The following is a 27100-nucleotide window of genomic DNA, read 5'->3' on the forward strand; positions in this document are numbered from 1 at the left end:
CCATTTACCTGGCCAAGAAGAACATCCGCAAGCAGGGCGACCTCATCGAGCACGAGAAGGTGAGCGGTGCCCTCCTCACACCTGTGATGAGCTTTGGGGGGTCTCCTCAGCTCCCCCAGGAGTCACCTGCTCTCCCTGTGCTGGAGAGGTGACGGGACGACTTGGAGCCAGGCGAGGGGACACGGGGTGTCACACACTCATGGAGGTGACAGGGTGTCACACCCTCATGGAGGTGACACCGCCACCACCTCTCCCCAGGACAACTACAACCTCCTGCACAAGCGGATCAACCACACCTGGGACTTCGTGGTGATGCAGGCGCGGGAGCAGCTCCGGTGAGTGGGGGCCCAGCCTTGCTGCACCCCAGGGAGCCCCCAGGGGATGGAGCACCCCTGGGTGCTGGGGCAGGGGGGGTGTGCCAGCCCCCCAAACCCTCACCCCGCTGCCTTTGCGCGGGCAGGGCGGCCAAGCAGCGGCGGAAGGGCGACCGCATCGTCATCGACTGCCAGGAGCAGGCGTACTGGCTCGTCAACCGGCCCCCGGTGAGGATGGGCTGGGGAGAAGGGGGGGGGCAAAGGGGTGCCAGGCTGGTGGGTGCAGCCCCGGGCAGGTTTGGGGCACGGACGGGGGGGGTGTGTCCCACCAGCCCCCGGCACGATGCTGTCGTTGCAGCCGGGAGCCCCCAACGTGCTGGAGCAGGGTCCGGAGCGCAGGAACTGTCACACCACCCGTGTCCAGCTGGTGAGCAGGGGGGGTGGGCACCCATCCCCCTCCCAAAGCTGTGCCCATATTTTGGAGGGGCGGGGGGAGCCCCAGCTCTGCTAACATCTCCGTGTCCAGCCTGTCCCCCCACCCCAGCTGAGCTGGGGGGTCCCTGTGTTTGCCTGTGCACCCACCACCCCTAATCCCCGCAGGGTGGCCGTGCTGCCGGGAGCCCTGGCACCCCCGGGGTGCCCGCGGCCACCACCAGCCCCCTCCCCATGTTGTGACCCCACTAACTCTGCCCCAGTCCATGTGTCCCCCCCTCCAGACCACCCTCACTAACCACCCACTTTCTCTTCTCTGCGCCGTGTGCCGTGTCCTCTGCCCACGTAAGTGTCACTAACCCAGGGCCGGTGCCACGCTGGGGTGTAGGGGGGGGAGATGGATTCTGGGGTTCACCCCATGAGCTGTGCGGGGTGATGAGGTGTGGCATGAGGGGTGCGGGGATGAGGCTGGAGGCCACGGGGATGGGCTTTGGGGTGCCAGGGTGAGGAGGGGGATGGACGCATGGGTCCTTGCCCAAGGTGGCGATGGCAGTGCTGGTGGGCACGATGTCCCAGCCCCATCGTGCCCTCACCCAGCCCCACGCATCTCTTGCAGAACAAGAACATGGATTACTACAAGCGGGAGGTGAGCGGGGCGAGGGGCTGGGGGGCTCCTGGGGACACGGGCTGCTGGGCACCGCTGAGGTGTTCCCTGTGCCCGGCCCCAGATCGAGTACTGCAGGAAGGCCATGGCCAGGACCAGGGTGAAGTCCTCCATCTGCCTGGAGGGGTGAGTGGCCGGTGGCTGCCCCGGCCGCGGGCAGGGTCCCCGTTGGGGTGATGGGGGCACCCATATCCCTTGCGGCTGGCACTGCAGTGCCCACGCTGCCGTCCCTCAGCGGGGAGCAGAGCTGAGGCTCTGTGGTCACCCCAGAGCCCAAGCGTGTCCCTGCCATGTCCCCACGATGGCTGGGGCCGGTGGCAGTGGTGGGACGGTGGCCCCGGCCCCCTCCAGCCGCCGTTCCTGGCAGGTACATCAAGTTCAACGAGCAGTACGTGCCCCACGACCCCATCATGTCCGGCTGCCTGCCCAGCAACCCCTGGATCACAGATGACACCACGTACTGGGCCATGAACGCCCCCACGTGAGCACCCACCTCCCTCCCCAGTACACAGGGTGCAGGGGAGGGGATGGGGCCCACCCTGACGCCGGTGTTGCCCTCAGGGTGCCGACCCCCACAAAGCTGCGCGTGGAACGCTGGGGCTTCAACTTCAGCGAGCTCATCACCGACCCCCTGGGCCGGGCACAGCTCCTTGAGTTCCTCAAGAAGGAGTTCAGTGGTGAGCAACCCCATCCCTGCACCCCCAAACTCATCCTCCCATCCCAGCACCCCCAAACCGACCACTGTATCCCAGTACTAACTTGTCCTAAACCCACTGCCCCATCCTGGCATCCCCTGACCCACCACCACCACGTCTCAGCAACCCCTGACCCACCACCATATTCTAATATCCCTTGACCAACCTATCCTGACAGCCCTTGACCCACCACCACATCCCAGCACCCCTTACACAACCTGTCCTGGTACCCCCAAACCCACCACCATGTTCCAGCACCCCTTAACCAACCTGTCCTGGTACCCTCAAACCCACCACCACATCCCAGCACCCCTTACACAGCCTGTCCTGGTACCCCCAAACCCACCACCACCACGTCCCAGCACCCCTTACACAACCTGTCCTGGTATCCGCTGACCCACCACCACATCCCAGCACCCCTTAACCAACTTATTCTGGTACCCCCAAACCCACCACCACGTCCCAGCACCCCTTGACCAACCTATCCTGGCACACCCAACCCACCATCATATCCTTGCACCCCCAGACCCACTGCAATGTCCCAGCATCCCTGGACCCACCACCCCACATCACACCAGCTGGCTCCATCTCAGGGGGTTTGACCCCACAGTTGGCTGGGTCGTGGGCCCAGCAGTGGTGACCTGGGGGGAGCCACATCCCCATCCCCAACACCATGTCCCCCTCCTCAGCCGAGAACCTGAGCTTCTGGGAGGCGTGTGAGGAGCTGCGCTATGGGGAGCAGTCCCGCATCGCTGAGATTGTGGACTCCATCTACCAGTGAGTGCCAGGGGGGTGAGGCTTTGGGGGGAAACTGGGGGCCCAGGCCATCATGGTGCTACACCCCACTGCGGGGCTGGGCACTCGCCACCGGTTGCGACTCCCCAGGCAGTTCCTGGCCCCCGGAGCCACCCGCTGGGTGAACATCGACAGCAAGACCATGGAGAGGACACTGGAAGGCATCAAGACGCCCCACCGCTACGTGATGGATGATGCCCAGATGCACATCTACATGCTGATGAAGAAGGTGGGCAAGGGCAGGGCTGGGTAGGGCAGGCAGGGTTGGGCAGGAGCCTTGACCCCTCTCCTCCCCCAGGACTCCTACCCGCGGTTCCTCAAGTCAGAGCTCTACAGGAACCTCCTGGCCGAGGCCGTCATCCCCCCAGAGACCAAGAAGCGGTGAGGGCAGGGGCTGGACCCCCCCCCAGGTTTGGGGTGGTGCCCACCAGGGCTGACCCCTCTCTCTGCCCTGCAGGGTCTTCCCCTTCATGCGCAAGCAGCGACACTCCAGCCCCAGCCCGGCCCTGCTCCTGCCGGCGGGTGACGCCGAGGAGAGGAGCAGGGTCCCCGCTGCTGCCCCCGTCCCCGAGGAGGAGAGCTGAGGGCCCCGGACCCCCAACCAACATGGCAGCCCCCTGGCCCAGTGCCCTCCGGCTCAGCTGCAGCCCCCTGCCCAGCACGCCCTGGCCAGCAGTAGCAGTGAAGGAGACAAGCCATACGCCCCCCACCCTCACCCCCCAAACCTGGCAGCACCCCCAGGGCCAGGCTGGCCCCCCTGCAGCCCCCGCTCACGTCCCCACACCCTCCTCTCCCTCGGTAAGGGGGGGGGTGTCCTGCACCCAGCCGGCCTGGTGCAGGGTCACCCCCTCCTCCTGTCCCCCCCAGGCACACGACAATAAAGCCCCTGTGGGGAAAGGCTGGGGCTCCTGTGGTTTTTGGGGTGACTGGGGAGGTGGCACATGGGGGTGGGCACCCCTCCGGGCTGGATGGTGTCCTGTCCCACCCCCAGGCTGGCAGCAACCCTCTCCCCATCCAAAGCACCCAGGAAGGGGGCAGACCCCCTGGCACACACACTGGGGGTGCAGCCACCCCTCGCCACCCCTCGCCCAGGGACTCTGCCCGCTCGTAGGGGCAAAAACCCAGCGCCATCTGCCCTCCTGGCACGGCCCAGATGGCACTCGGGGCACTCAACCCCCTGCAGCCACCGGGGGGAGGACAAAAAGGCCTTTTTTGGGGGGGGCCAGAGGTGCCAAGCCGGGCTGCCAGGGCCCCCGGGGGCTGGCAGTGGCAGGCAGGGAGCCGGGCTGGCAGCTGAGCTGCTCTTCCTGCCCATGGCTCGTTAATCTGAGCAGAGGCCACGGATCCGGCGGCGGGATTATTCCCCAGCCCCAGCTGTGGGGGATTAACGCTGGGGGGTTATATAAAGGAGAGGGGGGCCGCTGGCCCCCAGCACCCAGCCCACCCTGCACGCACCCAGGGACACGCACAGGGGAGCAGGAGGACAGGGATGTCCCCAACCCCCCCAGCGGTGCCAGCCCCAATCCCTGGCCAACAAATGTCCAGGATGCTCGGGATGCTGGGGACCAGTGGCATCCGTCCTTGCCACAGAGCTTGGGACCCCCATCACGGAGCAGGGGGCAGAGAGAGGGGTCTGGGGAGCAGGAGAAGCTGCAGGAGCCCGGGTCACAGGCTGGAGCTGGGGACCTCGGCGCTGGCAGCCACCGGGCAGTGACAGATGGTCCCAGGCTCCAGGAGACAGCGGCTGCCACGCGTCTCCCTCCGGCTTGATCCAAATCCAAGCCCCGGAGTGAGATTTTCATGCTGATGGACTGCAGCAGGAATCTGGGGTGTAAAACCAGGTCACGGAGCCCCCAGCGGGCGGTGAAGAGGGGGGGCAGAGACGGGGGGGGGGCAGCAGGGTTATCTAACCCCAGCCTCCTTCCCCAGCCTCCCTTCTCCCCGTCCTGCAGCAGGACTGGGCAGCAGGCAGAGCCCCAGCTGGCCCAGCCATCGAAGCATCACCAGGACACCTGGATCTGCCCCCCCCCCCTTTCAAAAAGGGAGGTTTCTGCCTCTGGGAAGTCACACAAAAGGCTGCCAAAAAAATCCCGGGAGTCTGGAGCAACCTCAGCTGCAACGACAAAAGCAGGGCACCATTTACAAACAATGCAAAAGAGGATTTATTGGAACGGTTCCGGTTAGACCAAGTCCTATCGGGCACAACTTGCAATAAGTTAAAGAACCAAACCAAACAGTCTTAGTGTTAAAAAACACACTAATACATAACACAGTGATATATGCCATCATCACCCAGCTGAGTTATTGAATCAAGGCACAAAGTCATTCATTAAATACTGCAAAAAAACCAATTACACAGGGAAATAAGCTGGGAACGGGACTTGTTTTGTTAAGAAGATGCTGGTTTGGCACTGATGCGTTGAATTGAGCTGCCAGAGGGAAATCTGCGTTCCCAAAGTATCTGGAAACATTAATGGACAACTTAAAGCCAGAAAAGCACCCTCCCCCCCCACCAAAAGCTGAAAATCCAGCTCTCCTGGAGGAACATTCAGTGTGCCCACGGGACGTGTCAGGTCTGGGCAGGGATGGGAGGAGTGAGAGAACCCAGATGCTGTGATTGCGGTGAGAATAGAGCCCGGGTATCTTGCTCCCTGCCCAAGGAATTTCAGTGGGATACAGTCCACATCCCACATAGAGATGGGACCAGCACGCAAACCCCGGGCTCCCACTGCCAGGCTTTCCCCAGCCCTGCCCACCCGGGTTCTGCGGTGCTGGCACAGCCTGGGGTCCCCAAAATGCTGGCACAGGCTGCTGGGCTTCAGGTCTGTTATCATGCTGAGCAAAGAGGTGACTTAAGCTAGGGGACACGGCAGGGGAGTCTCCCTGCACCCCCAGACTCGCTCAGAAAACAGCTTGGGAAGAGAGAAACAGAGGGGGAAAGCCAGCATTTTGAGCGTGGGATGGTTTGGGGGTTGTGGAGTGCTCTCCCAGGAGCACCCCCAGCTTCCTGCACAGCCCGGGCACCTCAGGACTGGGCTCCACCAGCGGTGGAGACTAGCAGCACTCACCCCACATGGCTCCCTTGGCTGCCCCAGCTACGGGTCAGGGGACAGAGGGAGCCAGGGCACCCTTTAGGCAACTCCCGGGGCCAGCTGGAAGCAGGAGGTGAGCACCCAGGCAGAGCAGTGATGCTCCAGCTCATTTTGCTGCAAGGCTGGGAGAGCCGAAGCTCTGGGTGACACCGGGTGCCGGAGCTGCCCCGCAGCAGGTTAAACCTCAGCACTTGCCACAAGAGAAGAACCAATGCTTGACCCTGCACAACCTGGCATGAATTTCTCATCCTGCAGTATTTCTACACACACCACACCCGAACTGAGCCTGAGCAAGGGAGGGAGGCGATGGCCAAATGCCCTCCGGCACCGCAGAGCTGGAGAGAGGTTGTTTTTAAGGGGTGTGTTTTCTGTCCACCTCCCTCTCACCAGTCAGAGGGACGCCCAGCAGCACAGGGACAGGGCTCCTGTTTCCGTGTGGCTGGTGTGGGGATGGACTGTGGCTTCCAGGACGGACCGAGCAGCCGATCCAAACCGTTTTCCAGGCTTTGCACCTCATTTCTACACTAGGGCCCACCAAGGAACGGGGCAGAGCATACGCAACACTCTACAGAAGCCTCCAGGGGAGACATCATCTTCTCACAGCAACCTGTCCCACTACCTCGGGCTGGACAGAGAGAACAGCACCCAAAAATCCTCACCCAGCACCCATTCGGAGGGCAGAGAGGGAACCACGGGCAGAGACAGCTTGTGTTGTGTCCCCGAGAGGCTCATGCCTGTCCTCCAGCCTGCCCACCTCCTGGCAGAGGGGACAGGGCTTGGAGAAGGCTCCTCAGCAGCTGCAAGGCTGAAAGAGCATTTGCAGGAGAGCTGGCATCGCCAGTCACGTACAGGGCTCCCCTAAAGCAGCAAGTCCAGCCCCCAGACAAGGTTAAAATGCAGTTCTACTCTGAAAACATACCCTAGATCCCCTGGCACCTCAAAACCAGCAGGAGGGGTGGTGTCCGTACCGGTAGGGACCATCCAGCCTGGAGCCAGGTGGTTGATGCATCACTCAGGGGGGAGACCAGCTCCCTTCCTGTGTCACCACCACCGCGCAGCCTGGCTGGAGAGGAAGCAGCAGAGGAGACAAGACAGAGGTGACTGCAGACTGGGCCACACGGGGCTGTTCTTAGGAGAAAAGGCCATTTTCTTAGTAGAACAACACTTTAACCTGTGCGCTGGTGGGCCGGGTGACACCAAGCCACACCATCAGCTGCAGCTGGGGTCTGTCACTACACACACCCTATGGCTACCGAAAGCAGGGCCCCAAACCCAGGAGAGGGCTATTGCAAATCAACCTGCAGCCCAGCAGCCCTCCCGCAGCCAGGAGAGCTGGCTCAGAAGGGAAACCCAACACCACACGCCCAAGCTCCGCTCCTCACGCAAGCGCCACCCAAGAAATAATCCACTCCGGCATCCCCAGCGAGCGCGTGTCTCCCTCCAGACGCAGGCTGAGTCAGCACAGCAGGACGGAGGGGAAAGCCCTCTTCCCCGAGCTGAGGACACTTCAGGGGTGGCCAGGCACTGACTGAAGTCCCATCAGCTCCGGGGACGGACACGCTTGGCCGCTGCCCCCACAGCCCGGGCGTCCCCAGCTGCTGGGGGATGCTTCCCCGCCAGCCAGGCTTTGGTTTGCAGATGGAGAAAGGCAGCTTCCCGTTTGGATTCATCATCTGGGTTTGCTAAGAGCACAGCTGAGGAGGAGAGGCAGCTCGGAGACGCCTGGGGGGGCCGGGGCAGCCTCTCCCCCCCTCCCATCCCTTGGCAAGCTCAGGCCCGGCTGTGGAATCGCATCCTGTAGAGGCGTTCCCGGACGTACTGCTCGCTGTCCACCGCCACCTGGCTCAGCCAGATCACCCTGCTCTCAGAGACGTCCTCCTTCAGCTTCCGCTTCATCAGGGACACCGGCCCCGGCTCCTCGCCGGGCTGAGGCCCCCGCAGCAGCACGTAGCAGGCGTGGCGGCTGCGCTCGAACAGCGCGGCTGGAAGGCAGAGCAGGGGGAAAGGCTCAGCTTGAGGTCTCTGACCAGACCCACCACCACACACCCCCACGGAGCCCAGGAGGTACCACCAGGGCAGTGTCCTCCTGCACCTCCTTGCTGGACGGCTGGAATTTACTGGATTTCACTGAGTTTTTAGAGTTGGAAGGGACCATAGAGATCATCTAGTCCAACTCCCTGCCAAAGCAGGACCACCCAGAGCTTGTCAGAGCATGTTACTCAGGAGCATCCAGGCAGGTCTTGAAAATCTCCAAAGAAGGGGACTCCACACCCTCCCTGGGCAGCCTCTTCCAGGGCTCCGCCATCCTCACCGTGAAAAAGTTCTTCCTCATATTCAAGTGGAACCTTTTATGGTCCAACTTGTGCCCATTGCCCCTTGTCCTCTCACTGGCAACTACTGAAAAGAGGAAGGAGAAGACTTACCATTGAATGCAACTATTTGGTCTGTGCTATTGCGGAGCTCCAACAGGACGTTAGTGTAGGAAGGATGGAAAAGATACAGCTTCTGGAGAGGAGCTCTGGGTCTCTGCAACCAACAGCACACTATCAGGACACAGCCCCACGCGTTAGCTCAGAGAAAACACCAGCACCAGGCTCAGCTGTTCCTCATGCTCGACAGAATACATCCAGTCAGATACTCGTCCCTGTCTGCCCAACTCATCCTGTCTGAAGCCACCAGCACTGAGCGCTGGGATTCTGCTTACTGCTCGGTGCTCTCCTCCCCACCCCAAGCTTCCTGCAAACAGCAGGCCTGGCTGCCAGGAGCAGGAGACAGATTTTTGCCTTAGGGCTGGTAGAGTCAGGGAGGAAAGCACAGGAAGCTCAGCTGGAGCTCGGGCATCCTCCAGGACACAACCTGTCACTAATGCTGCCAGCACTGCCCCAGAGGGCTCCGTTACACAGCTGAGCTGCACATCCAGGCTGCCAGAGGCCACCTTGGCCCAGAGAGAGGATGTTCACGTGGCCACGGGACATCACGGCGTGCAGTAGCCCCACGGGAGGAGGCTCCAGGCCAAACAGCAGCAACTTCAGAGGTACCCAGCCAGCAGCCCTTCACCTCACCTCCAGTACCACACCCAGGGCTCTGGACAACCCAGTGACTTTCTTCCCAGAGCCACTAAATCCCTTTTTTCTTTACGTAACCAGGCTGAGGATGACAAAAGCTGTCGTTGCCACCACCAGCTGCAAGCAGGGGCGTTGCAAGGACACCGACCACGCACAGAGGTCTGCCTGCTTCTAGCAGACCCCACACTCAGCGCAGGAGGCTGTGGCACAGGCAGAGGTGACTGCGCACGCTGGGGAAAGGGGGAAGCTCCACCCAATTCTGGTCCACCCAAAGTCTGGAGAAGAGCAAGCACTCAGCAGCACCGCTCACCGTTTCGTTTCCTGCCACCTGGAATTCGCCCCAGATGAGGAAGGCGGAGCGGTGATCAGCGGTAGAAAGCATGGCTGGCCCAGGGCTCTCCGCTCTCCAGTTCAGCTTCAGGTCCCACTGGACTGCTCCGGATCTGCTCTCAACAATCATCACCTAGCAGGGAAGAAAGAAAAGGAACTCCTACCAAAGAGCTCTAACAAGCTGTGAGAGAGGAGTCAAGTCAGCTGCCTCTACCCCACGCTGTCTGCGGGATCTGACACGGGGGAAGATGAGGAAATATTTGAAGCTGAGCATCACAGAGCTGTGAGACCTTGGGCAGGCCACATTAAAGTCCCAAGTTTTGCAGCTATTTCAAGGGGTTCAAAGCTTCTGTCACTGAAGCCTCTTGCTGAGAAGAGAATTAAAGTGCCTGAGCTGGCTTCAGTAACCTGTTGAAAGAGATCCTTTCCCAGCCTAAGCCTTCCTGAAATCAGCCGGAGGGAACGCTCCCCACCAGCTGCCCTTGACTCAGTGCCTGCTTGAGGTGAGACACGCAGAGAAAAGGGAAGTTAAAGGGAAGAGCCTTCAAACCTTCTTTCTGTCGGGTCCAATTTCGCTCTCAAGGACAATGCCAAGAACATCAGGTTTGTAGTATCCAAGCAGAGGCTCACTAAGGGAGAGAAAGAGAACGGAGAGGTCAGAACACCCCCCGACGGCTTGGGCACACCTTGTTCTCTCAGAGCAGCCTCTCTCCTGGTAAGAGACCCAAGTGCTGTGTTATTTTACCCCAGTACCACTCCCAGCTCTGAGCCCGGGCACAGAATGAAGAATCAAAGCTTTGGGGTCCTCGGCTTTTGAAGTGGCAGCTGACATTTGCTGTCAGACACATAACACAATAACCACGATTCAGATACGATCACGGAGCAGGGTTTTCTCTCTCAAATGAGTTTAAAAAAACAGCATCTCCCAGGAACACTGGGAGCCTGGAAATGCCTCATCCAGCCCACGTCGGTGATGTTACCTCACAACACGGGAAACATTGAGGGTCCACAAAGTCTGAAGATTTTGCGTGTTGATCAGCGTGGCCATCTCCGAGTTTACAACCAAGATGTTCTCTCGTGACTGCCCAGGAATTTTTACCAGGTAATGAATGTCTCTGGAGCTGAACAAGGACAGAGAAATGATTACACTTTCTAGACCACAGATGGTTTTATTGTGGATTTTTTTTTCCCCTGTACAGTAAATGCAAATAGGAAACCCCAGCCTGCTTTCCCTCCTTTCCTGTGAAACCCTGACCAGGCCATCACCACCAGCCCTCTCCCCGAGCTTTGGATGTGCTCCTAGTCCAAAAGCCATGTAGCCAGGGAAAGAACAAAGCCATAACAGGATGTTCCCTGGCAGGAACACCAGCAACCAAGGCATACTAACAGGCCACCCTGGCAGGAACACCAGCAACCAAGGCATAATCTCACACCTGAGAAGGGATAAGTGGTGCGTGGTGCGGTCAATGTTCTTCTCCCACTGAGGATCTTGCTCAAGGCCGGGAAGCTTAATCTCCATCCCAGTTGCCGCACTGTAGAGATCTTTCAGGGAATATGCATAGAGAGAGTTTTCTGTGCAAAAAAAAAAAAAGCAAGAATGAGGGAGATAAGTTACCCTGCCCTTGCTCTGAACTCTACAATTTTCCAGATCTGGCAGACGAACTATATTTTTAGGGCTTGCATCAGAGAGTTGTAGTGGTACTTTGAGTCTCAAGCCTGCTTTTGAATGCTTTTAACATCTTATCCGTTCATAATCCAAGTGTTCCACAGTAATCATTTGCTATAAATGACTACGTAAACCTTACATTCTCAACGTTTTTCAAATAAAATTACTACAGCACGTAACAAACCTCAGTATAAGCAGAAGCCCTCCCTTCTCTTGGCCTTGAATAGCTCTTTCGTTAGGTGAAAGCACAACACAGCTTTTAAGAATGCAGAACAGCCTTTCAGACAACTGTTCAGTAATCCTGATTTCACAGTTATAAGCACTCTTTCAGACTGAGCTCACAAACAGAACCGTACCTGTATAGAAAAGGAAGTAGGAGGAGGAGCCCAGGTTCAGCCTGATATAACGAGCTTTCCCATCCACGTCCAGGCTGCCAGCGGAGCCGATCTGATTGCCATTTTTTCCTGAATGGATGAAGGTCTTAATCTACGCAGGGAAGGGATTAAAAGAAAAAAAAAAAAGGTTAATGCTGCTTCGTATTGTTGCTGCTCCAACTCGTGTGTTTTCCAAAGCTTCTGAGCAGCTGGGACTGACCAGCAGCTGAATGGGAAGAGCAAAGGCTGGGGTGAAAAGTCTCTCCCTGGTTTTGGAGGGGTGGGTAGGAGTCAGACCATCCCTCTGCTGCGAACACTTTTGCAAGTTTGAGAACCACTTCCAGCACAGCCACCGGCCCTGAGATTTTCCTGTCTCAGCCACCACCTCCCCTGCAGGCTGGGACTGCCAGACAGCATGACCCAGCCCTGCTAAGGACAGCGAAGATCGATTCAAGCCTCCTGAGCAGTGACATTGATGGGGAAGTCCTAAAGGCAGAAGGAAAGCAGCTCATGAACACAGAGGAAACTTGGCTTCACACAGAAGCTCTGCTAAATACTTTAAGTGCCCTAATCTACTCTTCCTAAGGCTGACACGGGTCCAAGGGGATAAAAGAGCTGACAGGTTTCTTTATGTATTTTGTGCAGGGTAACAGAATCCACTGAAAACATTTCACCCAGGAGAATAAAGGCTAAAATCAAGATCCGATTCAAACGTCTGGGCAACAGTCATGGTCTGGGGAGAGCAATGCACACCAGGGAATAGAGAAACATCAGACTGAGAGAAACAGCATCGATCAGAGATGCTGAGTCAGGCAGGAACCCTTCCCTCTTCCCTGAGAGGGAGAGCCTGGGAAACAGAAGGAAATCTGCTGCTCTCAAAGTGAATCTGGAGAGTCTGGCAGGTGAATAAAGGGTGGAATTTGCCAGGGAGAACGAAGAACACAGCTGGAGAGGGAGAGCAACTTGTCCACCAGCTGTTCCCAGCCTCCCGCACTGGGAGGAGACACAAACCAGCTCTTGGGGATCAACTTCACCTTTCCTCACAGGCACTGGTTCAGCAGCCGCCCCGGGACAGAAACAGCCACCCACCCCCTTACTCACTGCACTGCTTCATAGCTCTGTGCACTGCTGCGGGCGATACATCCTGAAAAACCTCATGTTTTCCCAGATGTGTTTGTGCTGAGGCTTGCAGCAGGTAGGGCTCAATAAGAACCTCAGAAAAAGCTGCCACCTAAACCCCCTGCACAGAGACCCTTCCCCATGGACGGCTCAAAGCTCTGCCATTCCAGGAAACAGTGGTATAACATGACGTTTAACTTCAGCACCTCGTTAGCTACAAAGCTAATTTAGTGGAGTTCTGAATCTCCTTCCGAGGAGACTGCCTTTTTCCAGGCTGCAGAGCTCCCCTCAAGCTCCCTACATTTTGCGTGATTTCTCAAAAAAAGAACGTGCTTTTACTTAAGCTGACAGAGTGCTTGCCAAGTCCGGAGGGAGGAAGGGATTTCATACCAAGATAGCTAGAGAGGTTAAATGGAAAACAAATCAAAAGGCAGCCTTGCAGAACAGAGACTACATTCAAACATTTCTTGGCCGCCTAAGATTTTAAAAAAAAAAAAAAAAAAAAAGTCTTGAGATAACTGGGATAGCAAAAGCAGGGAGGAAAGAAAATAGAAGAGAAACGTAGGAGTTGGAGAGGATAGAATTTCTGACAACAACAAAGCAAAACCCTATTTGCTTATGGAGTGCTCTGGTACAAGGGTGACACAGAGCTCCCACTCCTCCCATCAGACTTGTGGGGAGCCCTGACCTCTGTGTGCTTTGAAGAGGACAGACTGCACATGCAGATAATGCTCACCACATGGGTGCAGGTTTTTTGTATAAAACCAGTTTTAGCTCCATGCCTTTCCCCTTCTAAGAAACGGCAGCTGTTTCACTAAATGAACCCAAGTCAGAATCCAGCAGGGCAGTGGCACTGGGGAGAGAGCCCTGCAAAGCAGCCCACAGGCAGAGAGACGAAAGGTATCAGGAAAAGGCAGGAGCAGTACGAAAGCCCTAGCTGTCAGCTGTGCTCTGATCTAAGAGCCAAACCTGTCAGGGTTTGTTCGCTTCCACTCCTCCGAGCAGAGTCCCAAAAAACTGCAAGCTCACCTCGCCCAGGCTCCCTCCATGCACAGCCCAGGAACAGGCAGTGAGGAGCCCAGACTGAAAAGGGGGAGGGATTCCTGGCCAGCTTTTTTCATATATATTTTCTTTTTTTAAACACTTGCATTGATTTGGGAGTACATCCCAGTTTTGAAAGAATCTACCCCAAACCCACAGATATCTGGACACTTCCTCTTTGAATAAAGAACATTCCTGCCCTGCCCCACGGTCTGGCCACTGGGTTTGTCACAGCTTTGGGGTGACATACCTTATCTCCTGTAGAAATAAAGATCATCAGGTCCTGAACTCCGTCACTGTCCACATCTGGAATCACTGCCACGGGAGTCAGCACGGTATAATTAGCTCCAAAGTCACTGGACTGTCTCCACCGAACCTCCCCTAGAAGACAGAGTTTTTGGGAAACATTGAGTAAAAGGCACTTTAGGTTGAAAGGCTTTTAATGCCCCTGCTCCTCGAAGCACTTTGCAGTCGCCAGCCTTTCCAGCCCATCAGCACCACAAGCTCATCACGGGGTACTTTACTGCATTTAAAATGAATTGAATATCCACAATTTCAACTTGTGTTGGAAAGTAATTCTAACCGCCTGCACAAATGCACCCAAACTTCCCAGGCACAAACAACAGCTTGCTTTTCTCCTGCCCTAGGTTAACAACCTTCCCAGCGCGTTCATGACATGGAGAATCCTTTTTTTTGTGATCTAAAAACCTTGCTGCTCTGTACTTAAACCTGCACGGACCTTCTAAGATCATAAAGCAGCTGAATTCTGACTGCAGAGTTGCAGCGACCCCCAACAAAACCTTTTCTGCTGCAACTTGCCTCCTGCAGATGTTCCACCCTGATGAGACTGGCCACAACTCAGTTCACATCCCACCTCTGCCTTGTTTGAAGCACACACACAGGGCTTGCAAACTCGTTTGCAAATAGAGGTAGAAAAGCTTTGTTTTTTTAAAAATTGGTATGTGTGTGGGGTGAGTTTTCTCTTCAACAGCTCCAGGCCCGCAGAGTGGCTCTGCTCCACTCTGCCCAGGGCTGCTGGCCACTTCCCAGTCACCCTCCAGTGGAATTTGCAGTGGAATTCGGTTGGGGGGAGGGAAGGGGGCGACAGACGGCTGGGGGAGACTCTTTTTAAGGAAGACTTAAGTGACTTAACTAGGTGCTCAGAGGGGAAATGCTTACCCTCCCCTTTAAACAGTATCAGGGACAGCAATTATCATTTCAGGAATGCAAAGTAATCATCTGTTCTTTGTCAAAGAGGCAGCTGGACCAAGGAATGACTACCTGAGCTGTCTGCCATAATTTAAGGCAGGCTGTATTTCCAGTAGGATCCCTCCAAAGCTTTTACTGAAACACTGAAAAAAAATATACTTGGATTTGTTACTATGACAACAGATGTGAAGTAGAAGAGTGCCCTTAGAAAATCATGGGAAGGCAAAGAATTTTACCCCCGAAGAAAACAAGCAGCCAAAGGAAGGAGAGAACTTAAGTTTTAATTAACTATATCCTGGCTTCAGCACTGTCCAAAGCTACAACAGGCTGATAAAATTCGTATTTTGGTGCATAAGGCTCTATTTTTTGCTGTTTGGACAGTGGATATAGTTTTGGAGGAAGCATCTTACTCTCTTAAAAGAGCAATCTGGCTTAACAGAAACAGGTAACAGTGAGACAGATTCAGCACAAAGGACCTGAGAAGCTTGCATGCTCCAACACAACACCCAGGGAGCATGAACTGTGAATCCAGTCCCATCCTGCTCCATCAACGGGAGACAGGACTATCCTGTCTGACATCTAGAGTGCTGCGCTGCTTCCTCAGGGCTCGAGGTCACGGCAGAAGCACGGCAACCGAAGCCAGGATGGAAATTAGACAAGTGCCTGGACAGCAAATCTAACCTGGGTGAAAGGGCTGGGGTTTTTTTTTTTGGTCCGGAAGGAATAATAAAATTAGGATTTAGATGACTGACTGCAAGCAGCAGCAGAGGACACAAAGCAGGATTGCTGGCTTCAGGCTGGATGAGGTCCAGACACACATCCAGAGACTGCTCTCCATTCTGCAGCTCCCAAACAATCTGAGCTAAAGGCAGGTCTTTTCTACCCAGCAGTGCTAGACCCCTCTCCCATGCCCTTGCCCGCTTGTTTACTAAACACTTGTAAGCTCCTGGCATCCACCAGACAGTGGATGTGAAGAAGTAACCTCTTTTGCTTTGTCTGAACCTATCACTTGGTAAAAAGAACCATGGAGCAATGAAGAACTGCGACAGGAAACCACCATTCCCTGTTCTTCTACTTATCACTCATCATTTTATAGACTCATCTCTCCCTGTTGCACATTCTCCAGGCTGGAATTCTGGTTTATTTAGTGATTTCTTGCACAGAAGCAATTTCATACATCCGATCATCGTGATCCCCTTTCTGCCATATCCCTTAGGAAACCAGAACTGCTCACGGGGCTCTCAGCACAGGCTGCTGGAGGATAAGGAGAAAGGAGAAAAGAAAAGGTGTAACAAAATGCTTATTCCTTCTTCCTCTGGACTCAGCTTCTGGCCCTGGCAGAGATGGAATATGAAGCTACAGACTTTTGCTTTGACCTGGAACAGCTAATCTTAAGCTCTTGTGTCCCAGTTTGCTTGTAAAATAAGCATGCAGGAATGTCAGCTCTCCCGAAACAGAAGCACACAATCCTACACTTCCCTTCTCGTTTGCTCAGGTCACTTATTCCAGCAATGAAGAAAGCAAGACTTAACACAACTCAAATTGATAGAAAAACACTAACTTTACCAGCGTTTAAAGATCAAAACCACATCAGACACCGTCAGAAGATAATCTGTCTATCTCTCCTTCAATCTTCCTACAGGCAGGGGCCAGGCAGCCCCACAGCCCTGGAATCTGGCCAATCCTCCACCACCACGAATCATTAACAGCTAAAGATTGCTCCGACTACTGTTTTTAGCACAATGTGATGTAAGTCAGGCTTTGCCACATTAAATACATGTGGCCTATTTAAATACGGTTTATTCTGATCTACCCTTCTAACCCCCAGTAAAAGTCAACTCCACTAAGAAACCCCTTTTAACCTACTTAATCGCAAAAAGGTACCAAAATATGTCAGCTCCTGGGTTATTCACTTTTCTGTCTGAAGTAATTTTTCATCCAGTGGTTTTATTTTATCTATGGAATGTTTCCGTTTCGTATAGTTGCCGTGACCTATGGCTTAGCCTGGTTCCTTCTCTCCACGCTTGTGCCATGTCTTTATGCCTGTCTTCAGTTACACGCCTTTGGCTCAGCAGCCACTCTTCTACACTTTGTCCTAAAAGCAACAACTTCATTAGCACCTATAAATATCCTGCACTAAAGCCTATTGATGAGGGAAACGGTGATAAGGCATCTCAGTCAGTACAGAAGTGTTCCTGCTTTGTGTGTCTCCCCACTTCCATCTACATTGGAAATTAAAAGTTACACTAGATTTTTCTCAGATTCCTTAGAGCTATACCTCTTGCTATTTCTCTCTCCCAGTTTCTGGAAAACAGGGTGTGAGGGGTTTGATACCAGAGGATGGGATCCTAGGCATGTTTCCAAGGGAGAACACGCACTGTTTAGAGCCTTTAAAAAAATCCAATGGGATCCGTTTTGGGGATGCGATACCAGAGGATCTTAGGCATGTTTCCAAGGGAGAACACGCACTGTTTAGAGCCTTTAAAAAAATCCAATGGGATCCGTTTTGGGGATGGATGGAAATGTTTTTCCATTCAATGGGATGGAATGGAAATGTTTTTCAGGCTTCATCAGCAAGGAAGGTTCAAGGTGCAATAGATGGTCGCTGCCCTGTTCCCAGAGCAGGCACCCTTTACCCACGCCCCTTGTTAGCAAGATGGTGATGAATTTCTCCATCTCTAGGTTCAGAAATGAAGATGGCTTTCCAGAGGGGCCAGGCAAAATCCTGCACTACTGAAACTGGTAAGTACTTATCCTAAGTGTTCTCCTGGATGACTTTAAAATCAGAAATGCCTACAACTCCTGCTCCTCTTGCTGCTGCAGGCACTCCTAGCACTCACAGGCAAACGACTGAGAAATATTCCAGGTCTGTGTCCAGCCCCTGAGAGTATAAAGTAACGTTCACAGCTAGTGACTGCTTCTCCTGTTCCAGAAGCTGTTGACAAGTTGTTCCTCTAATACAGTGGCAAGTTTTCAAGACAATAAATACGCTGTGCCTGCTGTTCATGTACCAGCAAGTCATGTCACGCTGATGTCCCCAGCCTCTGAGGTCACCAGGTGAGAAAGGCGAGCAGCACTGTCCCCTGTATAGCAGCAGGACTCTGCTCCACACTCACCTGTCAGCAGCACCATCCCCTGTATGGCAGCAGGACTCTGCTCCACACTCACCTGTCTGTAGGTCAACTGCTGTCAGAGACACGGGCTTCCCCACCAGCAGGCACCCCGGGGCCTCAGTCCCCCCCAGCTGCTCGATGCCACACTCCATCCACTCCACCTCCTCAGCAGCAGGCCTCTCCCACAGCGCTCCGCCGTTCCTGCCAGACACGGCCGCAACGAAGGCACAGGGAGAAGGCAGACCTGAAGAGAATCACAGAGTGCTTTGGGTTGGAAGGGACCTTAAAGATGATCTAGTTCCACCCCCCCTGCCCTGGGCAGGAACACCTCCCACTAGACCAGGTGGACATCACAGGGAACGGTACCTACACCCACTTTTGCTGCCCCACAGCTGGGACTCACCCAGTTTCTCTCCCCACCCAGCCAACCTGGTTTTATCTCCCAGAGCCAACACAGCCTCACTAATTGGAACTAAAAGAGAAATATCATCCCTTTTACTGCAAGTTTTTCTCTTTCTCCATCAGCTACCTTCATCCAAGCAGGTTCTGTTGGAGCTGCTGCTGCCGTTGCTGGCTTTGAAAGCAAAGAGGACATCTTGCACTTTGTCTTGGTTCACATCTTCTATAGCAAGAAACGGGTAGGCCACTGTAAAAGAGATGACTGGTGAGGATCACCTCACCCAGCACCAGAGCTGGCTGGAGCAAACCACAAATTCCTAGAGACCTACTCACTGCCTCTCTCCCTGACAGTGTAACTTCAGGACAAATTGGCTTTTGTATTTAAAAAAAAAGCCCATCTACATGAGTACCGAGGACTGGAAGTTAGTGCCAAAGGATTTTTTAAATTTGCCATCCCCCAGAGGATTTGTCTTTTTTTAAATCCAAGCAGCCAGAATTCTAACTATGTTGAACAAAGAACAACTCTGGTCTTGGTGTGAGCTTGCTATTCCCAAAATCTTAAAAAAAACCCAACAAACAAACTGCACAATTTTCGTCTTTCTCACTCTCAGCTAAAAGCAGCCTCCTTCAGGTGGGAGCAGCAGAACCTGGGATTTCTGCATTAACACACAAAGCCCAGGTCCCCTCAGCGAGCACTATCTCTGCGTTTCTAGCACCAGCAACACACACTCACTGCACAGGAGAATAAAGAAAAGCTTTCACACAAATGCTGAGCCACCAGGGAGCAGTACCCAGGCTAAAGAGTCGACCAAAGCAACTATAAATTTGTGCAATTTAGAAAAAACAAACAAGATGCCATTCCTCTTCTCCCTTTCCAGATAGTCAGGGAGAAAAGTCAGCTGAGGAAGAAGAAAAGTTTACATAGGGAGAATGCCTAATCGTCCCCAAACCTCAGCTCAAACTTCAAGAGAACATTTTACAGCCCAAACTTCAGCACAGCTTTATTCCCAGATACCTCTTCCCCATTTTATTTTCCCCCAAATGAAGCCAGCCTGCTACCTCATTAGCGCTTTAGAGCAGGATCTAATTTCTCCATTAGTTCCTGTAAACACCTCCTGGAAGGCCACTCCAATTATGACAGGCCACTGCTTATCCAGGTCAGGTATTCACAGCTCTGGCTCCCAAGGGCAGCATCCCTGTGGACCTCCTGGCTCCGGATCGCGCTTAGGTGGAGGTCCACAATTCAAATCCCTGGCACGTAAAGGAGAAGGACCGTTGGCAAGTATTTATTCTGCTCCAGCAAGCTCACCTGCGTTGTCGTAGTTTCGGAACCATGTTCTTTCTGAAACTGGCCTCTCCGGGCAAGGAATGATAAAGGAGAAAGCAAACACAATTATCAGACAGAGAAACAAGGAGACAAAGAAGGCGGCCGTGCGCCAGCGGGACAGCCGAGACAGTCGCGATGACTGCTTGCTGATAATTCTCCTCTCCACAGAGTTTTCATGGTTCTCCTGAACTTTCACGTCCTCAGTCTTCAGTGGGTGGATCTCAGCTTCCGAGTCTTTGTTATCCATCGCGGCTCATTCGTCAGCATTCAGACGCCCTTCTTCCCTCTCACCTGCAACAAAGGAAAGAAGAGTTAAAACAGATTTCAGAGTACATAAAAAAAAAACCCAACAAAATATTCTGTTACTACCTGATATTCACATTGGAAACATTTAACGGGAGGTGAGCAAATCAGTGCATTGTCAGTTGGATACAACGCACCGTTGGTACCGGAGGTCTCCCACGTGGAGTGATGGGGAGAGACCGTGGGATGCAGGAACAGCACTAGTTCTTCTTCTTCAGAGGAGGAAATTGGCTCTGCTAGACCCAGACAAAGGCAGCTACAGCCTCTACACTGAATGAACTGACTGGTTTGTAGGTCTCCCTTGCAAAAAAAAAACACACCAAAAGCCTGTTTTTGCTGCAAAGACTTCTTGCCACCTCCTGTGTATGTCAGTCTGGCTCCCAGATGGAGAGGTGAAAGGAAACGCTCCTGACCTTTATATCCCAAGGTAAGGCTGTTCCCTGCTGTAATGAGCACCTGAGCTCGCCCAGGAGAGGGAGAGAGAAACAAACACCAGCATATTCTGCATAGGAACAAACCAGAGCAATTCTACACCTTCTCAGATGAGAAACCACTTGATAAGTTTAGCAACCCAGCCCTACAGGAAGCAAGAGAGCGATTCATTTCCCCCCCAGAGGAAAAAGAAGGCACGAGTTGAGACAAAAATCGGGCAAATTTGACTTCATCAGCATGGAAGAAGAGCTAACAATTGCTATTTTACTTTTTCCTGCTATAAATCACCATCTTGAGCCACAGCCACAGTAACAGAGGGGTTCTGTGCTAATTTGTTATAAAAAGGGGGGAAAAAAAAAAAGAAAAAAGCCCTAGTTGGTTACAGAAGCCTGTAACTCATTATCCACAAGAAAAAGTTAATGTTATATATAGTTCCTCTGGTAGTGCTTCTTTAAAAAAATAGCGGAAGGGAAGAAATAAAGAATAACACATTCCAGTAGCCTTGGAAAAAGCTGCATGACAGTGTCATAAAAAGTTATATCAGAGCAAATAAACATGACAACCCAGCCAATTTTCCATGACCGTGGCCCGGCAGTCATGTGCCTGGATTGTCCACTGGAGCAATTTACCTCCCCAGCAGAAAATAGCTTAAACTCAGCAGCAGCAGCACAACGCAGAGCTCGGGCGTTCAACCCCAACGCCAACAGGGCTCGTTACGTCTCACGGTTCGTGCCCAAATTCGTTTACAGGTTCAAGGAAACCCAAGAGGAGAGTAACCCTCAGGAGGTCCAGGCTCCTCCAGGCAGCTGTGGCTCAACAAGGTGGGGGGGGTCTCACCTCCCCAGGTTGTCCCCATCCCACCGCAGGGCGAGCTGTGGAGGTCTCTTCTCTTCTGGGTACAAGTCGCAGGGGGAAGAGACCTAGGGCAAGGTAGGGGTTGAGTGGGACAAACTGGCACACTGCTGCCAACCCCCCAGTTAACCTCAGTGCCTGCTGGACTTATAAGGCTGGAGTTACGGAGCTCTTACTCCAACCCCAGCCCCCTGGCATTTATTCTCCAGCAGCACATCGAGTACAAGATCTCGCTCCAGACAATTTAATTCGAGCCGCACGATACCGTGCTAACGCCATTAGATCAATAATGGAGAAGCTGTTATCTTACTCCCAAGATCTGACTCCAAAGACCTCATCTGCCCTTTGCATCGGTTTAATGGCAACACCAGAGGCACCTCCTCGAGGCCGGCTGTTTCCAGACCAACGGCAGGCACCTGACAAGGGTAGAAAGGCTCCAGATGGAAAGGGGAAGATAAGTAAGTCCTCCCCCCCGGCCCAGCCATTGCGCTGAGGAGCCCAGCACCCCACCTCCAGCAGGTTCAAGGTACAAGGCTCCAGGCAGAGGCTGAGCAAATGATTCACCGGAGCAGAGCAACTGCTGCCGCAGCAAAAGGGGGATGGCAGCAGGAATGGGTTACGCAGCCTCCCTTGGGACTCTTCAGTCTGGAGAAGAGAAGGCTGAGGGGAGACCTTATCAATGCCTACAAGTATCTCAAGGGAGGGTTGAAGGAGGAGGGAGCCAGACTCTTTTCAGTGGTTCCCAGTGAGAGGACGAGGGGCAACGGGCACAAGTTGGAACATAAGAGGTTCCACTTGAATATGAGGAGAAACTTCTTCACAGTGAGGGTGACAGAGCCCTGGAACAGGCTGCCCAGGGAGGGTGTGGAGTCCCCTTCTTTGGAGATTTTCAAGACCCACCTGGATGCTCCTGAGTAACATGCTCTGACAAGCTCTGGGTGGTCCTGCTTCAGCAGGGGAGTTGGACTAGATGATCTCTATGGTCCCTTCCAACTCTAAAATTCAGTGAAATTCAGTGAAATTCAGAGGCAGATGGCTCATGTGTCTCTGCTGTGTCCATCTCCGGTGGCAGCGAGAGGTGGATCTTCTCAAACAACTGCGAGAGGGCTCCATTATAACCCCACCAGCATCATCTCCAACTGAGCCCCCTGTGCAAAGCCAGGAAATCTCCACCTATGAGACTTCCCAAGAAGGACCAAACCCAGGCTTCTCCCCCCAAAGCCCAAAAGGGCCACCATCTCAAGGCTGTATGGAAGGCGTATTTTTATGAGTCACTTGAAATCACACCACTGTCATCTAGACCGGGATGAGAACAATAAAAAAAAAAAGCCATAATTATCCTGACATCCCCAGCAATTCCCCTTCTTTTGCAGCAACGACCCTGGGAGCCACCAATTACAAAGAGCCCTCGATGCCATTACAGCAATTCTTTCTCTTTTCTTTCGGGGTTTGAATAGTGCCCTTTGCACCCCTGCCAGAGCCGAGGCAGAGCCAGAACAGCGACCACAAAGGTCACGGGCAAAGACTCCAACAATGCAGGAAATCCCATCGCCTGCAGTTGCCAAAGTACATGCTGGCAACGTGTGAAACGGTCTGAGCTCCAAACAACAAAGAAGTCAGGTAATCAGTTTAATTGAAGACAAGCAGAAAATGATAGTGTGCCTTGCAGATGATTTTACCGTCCTCTAGCAGCCGGCAGTTTGTCTCCTGCTGGGAGGGGACACAAAATAATTCCCTGGGAGGTTTAATGCATCCAGGCACCTCGCAAGGAAACAGGCAGCGACAGGATCCTGAGCTGATGCATTATTAACAGGGGCTGCACGCATCAGATCTCGTAGTCAGAACTGGCTCTCTGGGTGGGGATGGTAGGCCTCACCAGGAGAAAAGGTGGGAGAAAGACTTCACAGAAGAGGAAATAATCAGAAACTACTCGCAACAGACCTGAACTGGACCCACAGAGCCCAGGGAGTGCTGAAGCACAGCCAGGATCTGCATCTCATACACTTCCATCGCTCCCCGAGCTCTAAAGATCACTTACCCCCAAGCAGCAAGACAAGAGAGGAGCGGTCCCCGAGGAGCCAAGGAGGAACGAGCACCCTTTCCTGTCCCACAGCAGCAAACACACAGGGGCAAATGTGGGTCTTCAGCTTTCCTCACCTTCGTGGGGCACTGACTCTCCTCTTCTCCCGAAGCGACAGCGCAGATTTACAGATCTGATCTGAAGCAAACCAGTGAAACTTGTGCAGCCAGCGGTTAGCGCCAAGCCAGAGTTAAATCCGAGGGACAAACTATCATTACCAGTCAGCTAGAACTGCCTGACAAGCACAGAGAACCACATGCAGTCACATGTACGAGAACTGGTAACAAAAACCTTTCAAGTAGCAGTGCGATGGAAGGTTTAACTCATTTTCCAGCCATAAAACACCAAACCACAGCATCTGTAATCTCACCAGGCGCCAGTTCTTCCTGGAAAACTTCTAGCAATAAATCATAACTCAGATTTGATGTTTGACTTACTTGTATCTTTTACAGAATGATGAAATCGGACTTTGACCGGCCATTTCAGGAACTCAAACACAGCATTTGGGTGTTTGGGTTCTGTACTTCTTTGTTTTAAGCACCTCACAGCCTTCCTTCCTGTCAGCCAGAAACTGTCAAAGCCCCAAGCTGCAATCAATAGTGACAAAACAGCTTCCAAATTTTGCTCTGAGTTAAGATGCAACGTTTCCTTCAGGGTTGTCTCCCAGGAGGAGACGGTCGAGTTTTGATGGGATGTGTGGCAGGGCACTGCAGTGAATCCGTTGGGCAGCCACCTGCTGCAACACCAAGACATTAAGAGGTCATTTTTTCCCCTTTTCTGCACTCCCACCTACATATCAGGGTCCAGCCACCAGGCAGTAACACATCAGATCTCCCCCAAATGAGATTTTCCTCTCCAAATACACTCGCTTACACTTTTGCTGGATCACCTGCAGCTTGTAACTCTTCCTCGACACAGAGAGGCTGCCACGGGCTGGCTGCGCCGAGGACACCATCCCATCCGATGCCGGGGTAACCCCTGCTCTCACTCACATCCCTCCAGCCTTTGCAAGGACACAGGTTGCAACCCAGACCACACCAAAACGTGGAGACCCAGCTCAGAGAAACACCTGCATTCAGTGGCTACAGCCATCCTTTCCCCTCCCCTCCCGCTGGCTGTTCTGCCTCTGTTAACACAGGTCTCTTCAGAACACCGGGCACTTCTTAAATGACACTTTAGCTCTCCAGTGCAGACACAACACATGTCACAGAGCATTCACAGCAAGCAAGTCAGAAACTCCTTCAGAGCCCAACCAAGTGTCACCTTCGAATGCGATACATCTGTCATTTGTAGCAGAAAAGGCCTCTTTTCCAGAGCAGTTTTCGGAGAAACTCCTTCAGAACCCAACCAAGTGTCACCTTCAAATGCGATACATCTGTCATTTGTAGAAAAGGCCTCTTTTCCAGAGCAGTTTTCGCTAGTCAGGGGTTCAAGTTGAGAAACTGTTTAGCGAAGAACAAAAAGATGATCCAGTCCTTTTTTTCCAAGAGAGCGATGGGAAGAGCAAAACTCTCTCAGGAGAAGAACATCATTAAAGCTGTGTGGGACTGATTATAGGTTAGGGCAGTAATAAGCAGCAGGAACCCATGTCATCCATCATCCCAGACCTTGCAGTTTCGCTGGATCCAAGCCACTTGCCCTCACAGACACTAGTGGTTTGAATCTCTCGCGTCAGAGACATCCCCACCTCACCCACGGGGCTCCCCAGCTTGCGTCAGAAAGCACAGTGACTTCTCCTCACCCCAGACACTGCACACAACAGGGACTCTGGGGAGACCGTGGACCTGTTGGAACAGGTCCAGCGGAGGGCCACGAAGATGATCTGAGGGCTGGAGCACCTCTCCTATGAGGACAGGCTGAGGGAGCTGGGGTTGCTCAGCCTGGAGAAGAGAAGGCTCCAGGGAGACCTTAGAGCAGCCTTCCAGTACCTGAAGGGAGCTCCAGGAGAGCTGGGGAGGGACTCTTGGTCGGGAAGTGTAGTCACAGGACAAGGGGTAACGGTTTTAAATTGGAAGAGGGGAGATTTAGATTAAATACCAGAAAGAAATTCTTTACTGTGAGGGTGGTGAGACACTGGAACAGGTTGCCCCGAGAAGCTGTGGCTGCCCCATCCCTGGAGGGGCTCAAGGCCAGGCTGGATGGGGCTTTGAGCAACCTGGTCTGGTGGGAGGTGTCCCTGCCCAGGGGAGGGGGTTGGAACTTGATGATCTTTAAGGTCCCTTCCAACCCAAACCATTCTGTGATTCCACAATCTCAGTGCATGAAAACCCTGGGTCACTTCATGCAAATTTATTAAAAAGAAAGTATATTTTTTAAGCGGAGCACTTGTTCCACAGGTCGTAAACTCTCTGCTGCCCACTGGGTCCTTCCTGCACAGCCTGGTGAGGTTTATGGCAGCATGAAATAAAAGCCATTCTCCAGCCGCTGTTGTCCTTGTCAGCTGTCTCCAAGAGAAACCTCCTTCCTCCCCGCCCCTCAAAATGGAATTTTCCTTTCCCCCTTTTACACACACACACTCACAGAGGAAAGATCACTCCCAGGCCATTTCACCCAACAAATGACACCTCACGGAGCCTCTCGGCTTCCAGCCTCCACAGGCAGCCCCTCGAAGGGGGCCCAATTCTGGCCCAGCAGGCAGGAGGGTGGCTCCACTCACACCAAGCCATCCCTCCCCGTAGGGCAACCTGCCCCTCTGGCTGAAGCCTGTGACTCCCAGCAGTCACGCAAGACGTTTTTGCTTTCCAAAATAAGGAAAAAGGGGTAGAAATGAGATCACAATTTGACTCTCTAATTCACGCCTGCAGACAAGGCTTGTGGCCTGCTGAGGAAAAGAGAAACACAAATGACACCTCACGGAGCCTCTCGGCTTCCAGCCTCCACAGGCAGCCCCTCGAAGGGGGCCCAATTCTGGCCCAGCAGGCAGGAGGGTGGCTCCACTCACACCAAGCCATCCCTCCCCGTAGGGCAACCTGCCCCTCTGGCTGAAGCCTGTGACTCCCAGCAGTCACGCAAGACGTTTTTGCTTTCCAAAATAAGGAAAAAGGGGTAGAAATGAGATCACAATTTAACGCTCTAATTCACACCTGCAGACGAGGCTTGTGGCCTGCTGAGGAAAAGAGAAACCCAAATAGAAATCTCCACAGGAACAGTGTTGAAGGCTGTGTGAGGAGCTCGGCAGAGGTGAGGGGCTTCTTGTATTTCTATTTGATTGAAACACAGACTCGCATTTGCAAGTGCTGCGTAAGCGTCTCCCCAGGACTCCCACGCAGCCTGCCAACCACACGGGATAAACGGGCTCAGATCAAACGGAGGATTAAAGCAACAAGCTACCCCGGCAGACTCCCAGGCTTTTAGAAAAGGGATTAAATTCCTTCCCCAGGCTGCTCGAGGCTGCTTTTTGGGGGGAACTTCTCGGGCTGCTGAATGCGAACGGCAAACCCCTCCGGTCCAAGGGCGGGCAGCGGGGACGAGTCAGGTGCAGCGGGGAGCCTTGAGCAGCCGCGGCGTTTACACGGAGGAGCAGCGCTGCTCCCCGGCCCGGTAGGCCAGCGCAGAGACCCGGAGACCAGCCCGGGATACCGGGGCTCACCGGGAGGCCGCACCCGCGGGGGGCGACCGGGGGCAACCAGGAGCTCACCGCGTCCCCTCCCAACCCCTCGTTGCGGCCCTCCCCGCCGGTTCCCCGGCACCCCAGCCTCCCCGCAGCCGGGCAGCACCGGCGGGACCGCCCCCTCGCCCCGCTCCGCTCCTCACTCACTCACCTCCTCGCCCGCCGCCGCCACTTCCGCCTCCTTCTGC

The 27100-nt window shown here is 53.8% G+C and overlaps 2 protein-coding genes across 6 annotated transcripts in view; one reads left to right on the forward strand and one right to left on the reverse strand.

The window, feature by feature from the left end:
* Window positions 1–3777, forward strand: part of RGS11 (regulator of G-protein signaling 11) — an 11144-nt gene extending 7367 nt beyond the window's left edge. For 3 of the 4 annotated variants that reach the window (XM_014936244.1, XM_014936242.1, XM_014936243.1), the window contains 12 exons: window positions 1–59; window positions 259–335; window positions 461–542; window positions 673–741; window positions 1363–1392; window positions 1475–1536; window positions 1778–1891; window positions 1972–2087; window positions 2795–2882; window positions 2991–3129; window positions 3199–3281; window positions 3358–3777. In XM_014936244.1, coding sequence (XP_014791730.1) covers window positions 1–59; window positions 259–335; window positions 461–542; window positions 673–741; window positions 1363–1392; window positions 1475–1536; window positions 1778–1891; window positions 1972–2087; window positions 2795–2882; window positions 2991–3129; window positions 3199–3281; window positions 3358–3484 — 1046 coding nt within the window. In that variant the 3' untranslated portion in view covers window positions 3485–3777. The remainder of the gene's footprint in view (window positions 60–258; window positions 336–460; window positions 543–672; window positions 742–1362; window positions 1393–1474; window positions 1537–1777; window positions 1892–1971; window positions 2088–2794; window positions 2883–2990; window positions 3130–3198; window positions 3282–3357) is intronic. The other variant, XM_014936241.1, reaches the window with a different exon arrangement.
* A 1261-nt stretch (window positions 3778–5038) lies between these two features.
* FAM234A (family with sequence similarity 234 member A) lies at window positions 5039–27100 on the reverse strand. 2 transcript variants are annotated; one of them, XM_014936624.1, is made up of 12 exons: window positions 27064–27100; window positions 19618–19926; window positions 18439–18555; window positions 17965–18153; window positions 13838–13968; window positions 11410–11539; window positions 10821–10959; window positions 10368–10508; window positions 9938–10016; window positions 9368–9520; window positions 8416–8518; window positions 5039–7974 (listed from the first exon to the last, which is right to left on the reverse strand). In XM_014936624.1, exons 2-12 carry the CDS (start codon window positions 19880–19882, stop codon window positions 7763–7765), a joined length of 1659 nt encoding a protein of 552 aa, XP_014792110.1. In that variant the 5' UTR covers window positions 19883–19926; window positions 27064–27100; the 3' UTR covers window positions 5039–7762. The 2 variants fall into 2 exon arrangements, with proteins under 2 accessions (XP_014792110.1, XP_014792111.1); XM_014936625.1 differs by lacking the exon at window positions 27064–27100 and adding an exon at window positions 21208–21699.

The sequence above is a fragment of the Calidris pugnax genome, unplaced genomic scaffold (assembly GCF_001431845.1).
Source record: "Calidris pugnax isolate Ruff unplaced genomic scaffold, ASM143184v1 scaffold17, whole genome shotgun sequence".
Taxonomy (NCBI): domain Eukaryota; kingdom Metazoa; phylum Chordata; class Aves; order Charadriiformes; family Scolopacidae; genus Calidris; species Calidris pugnax.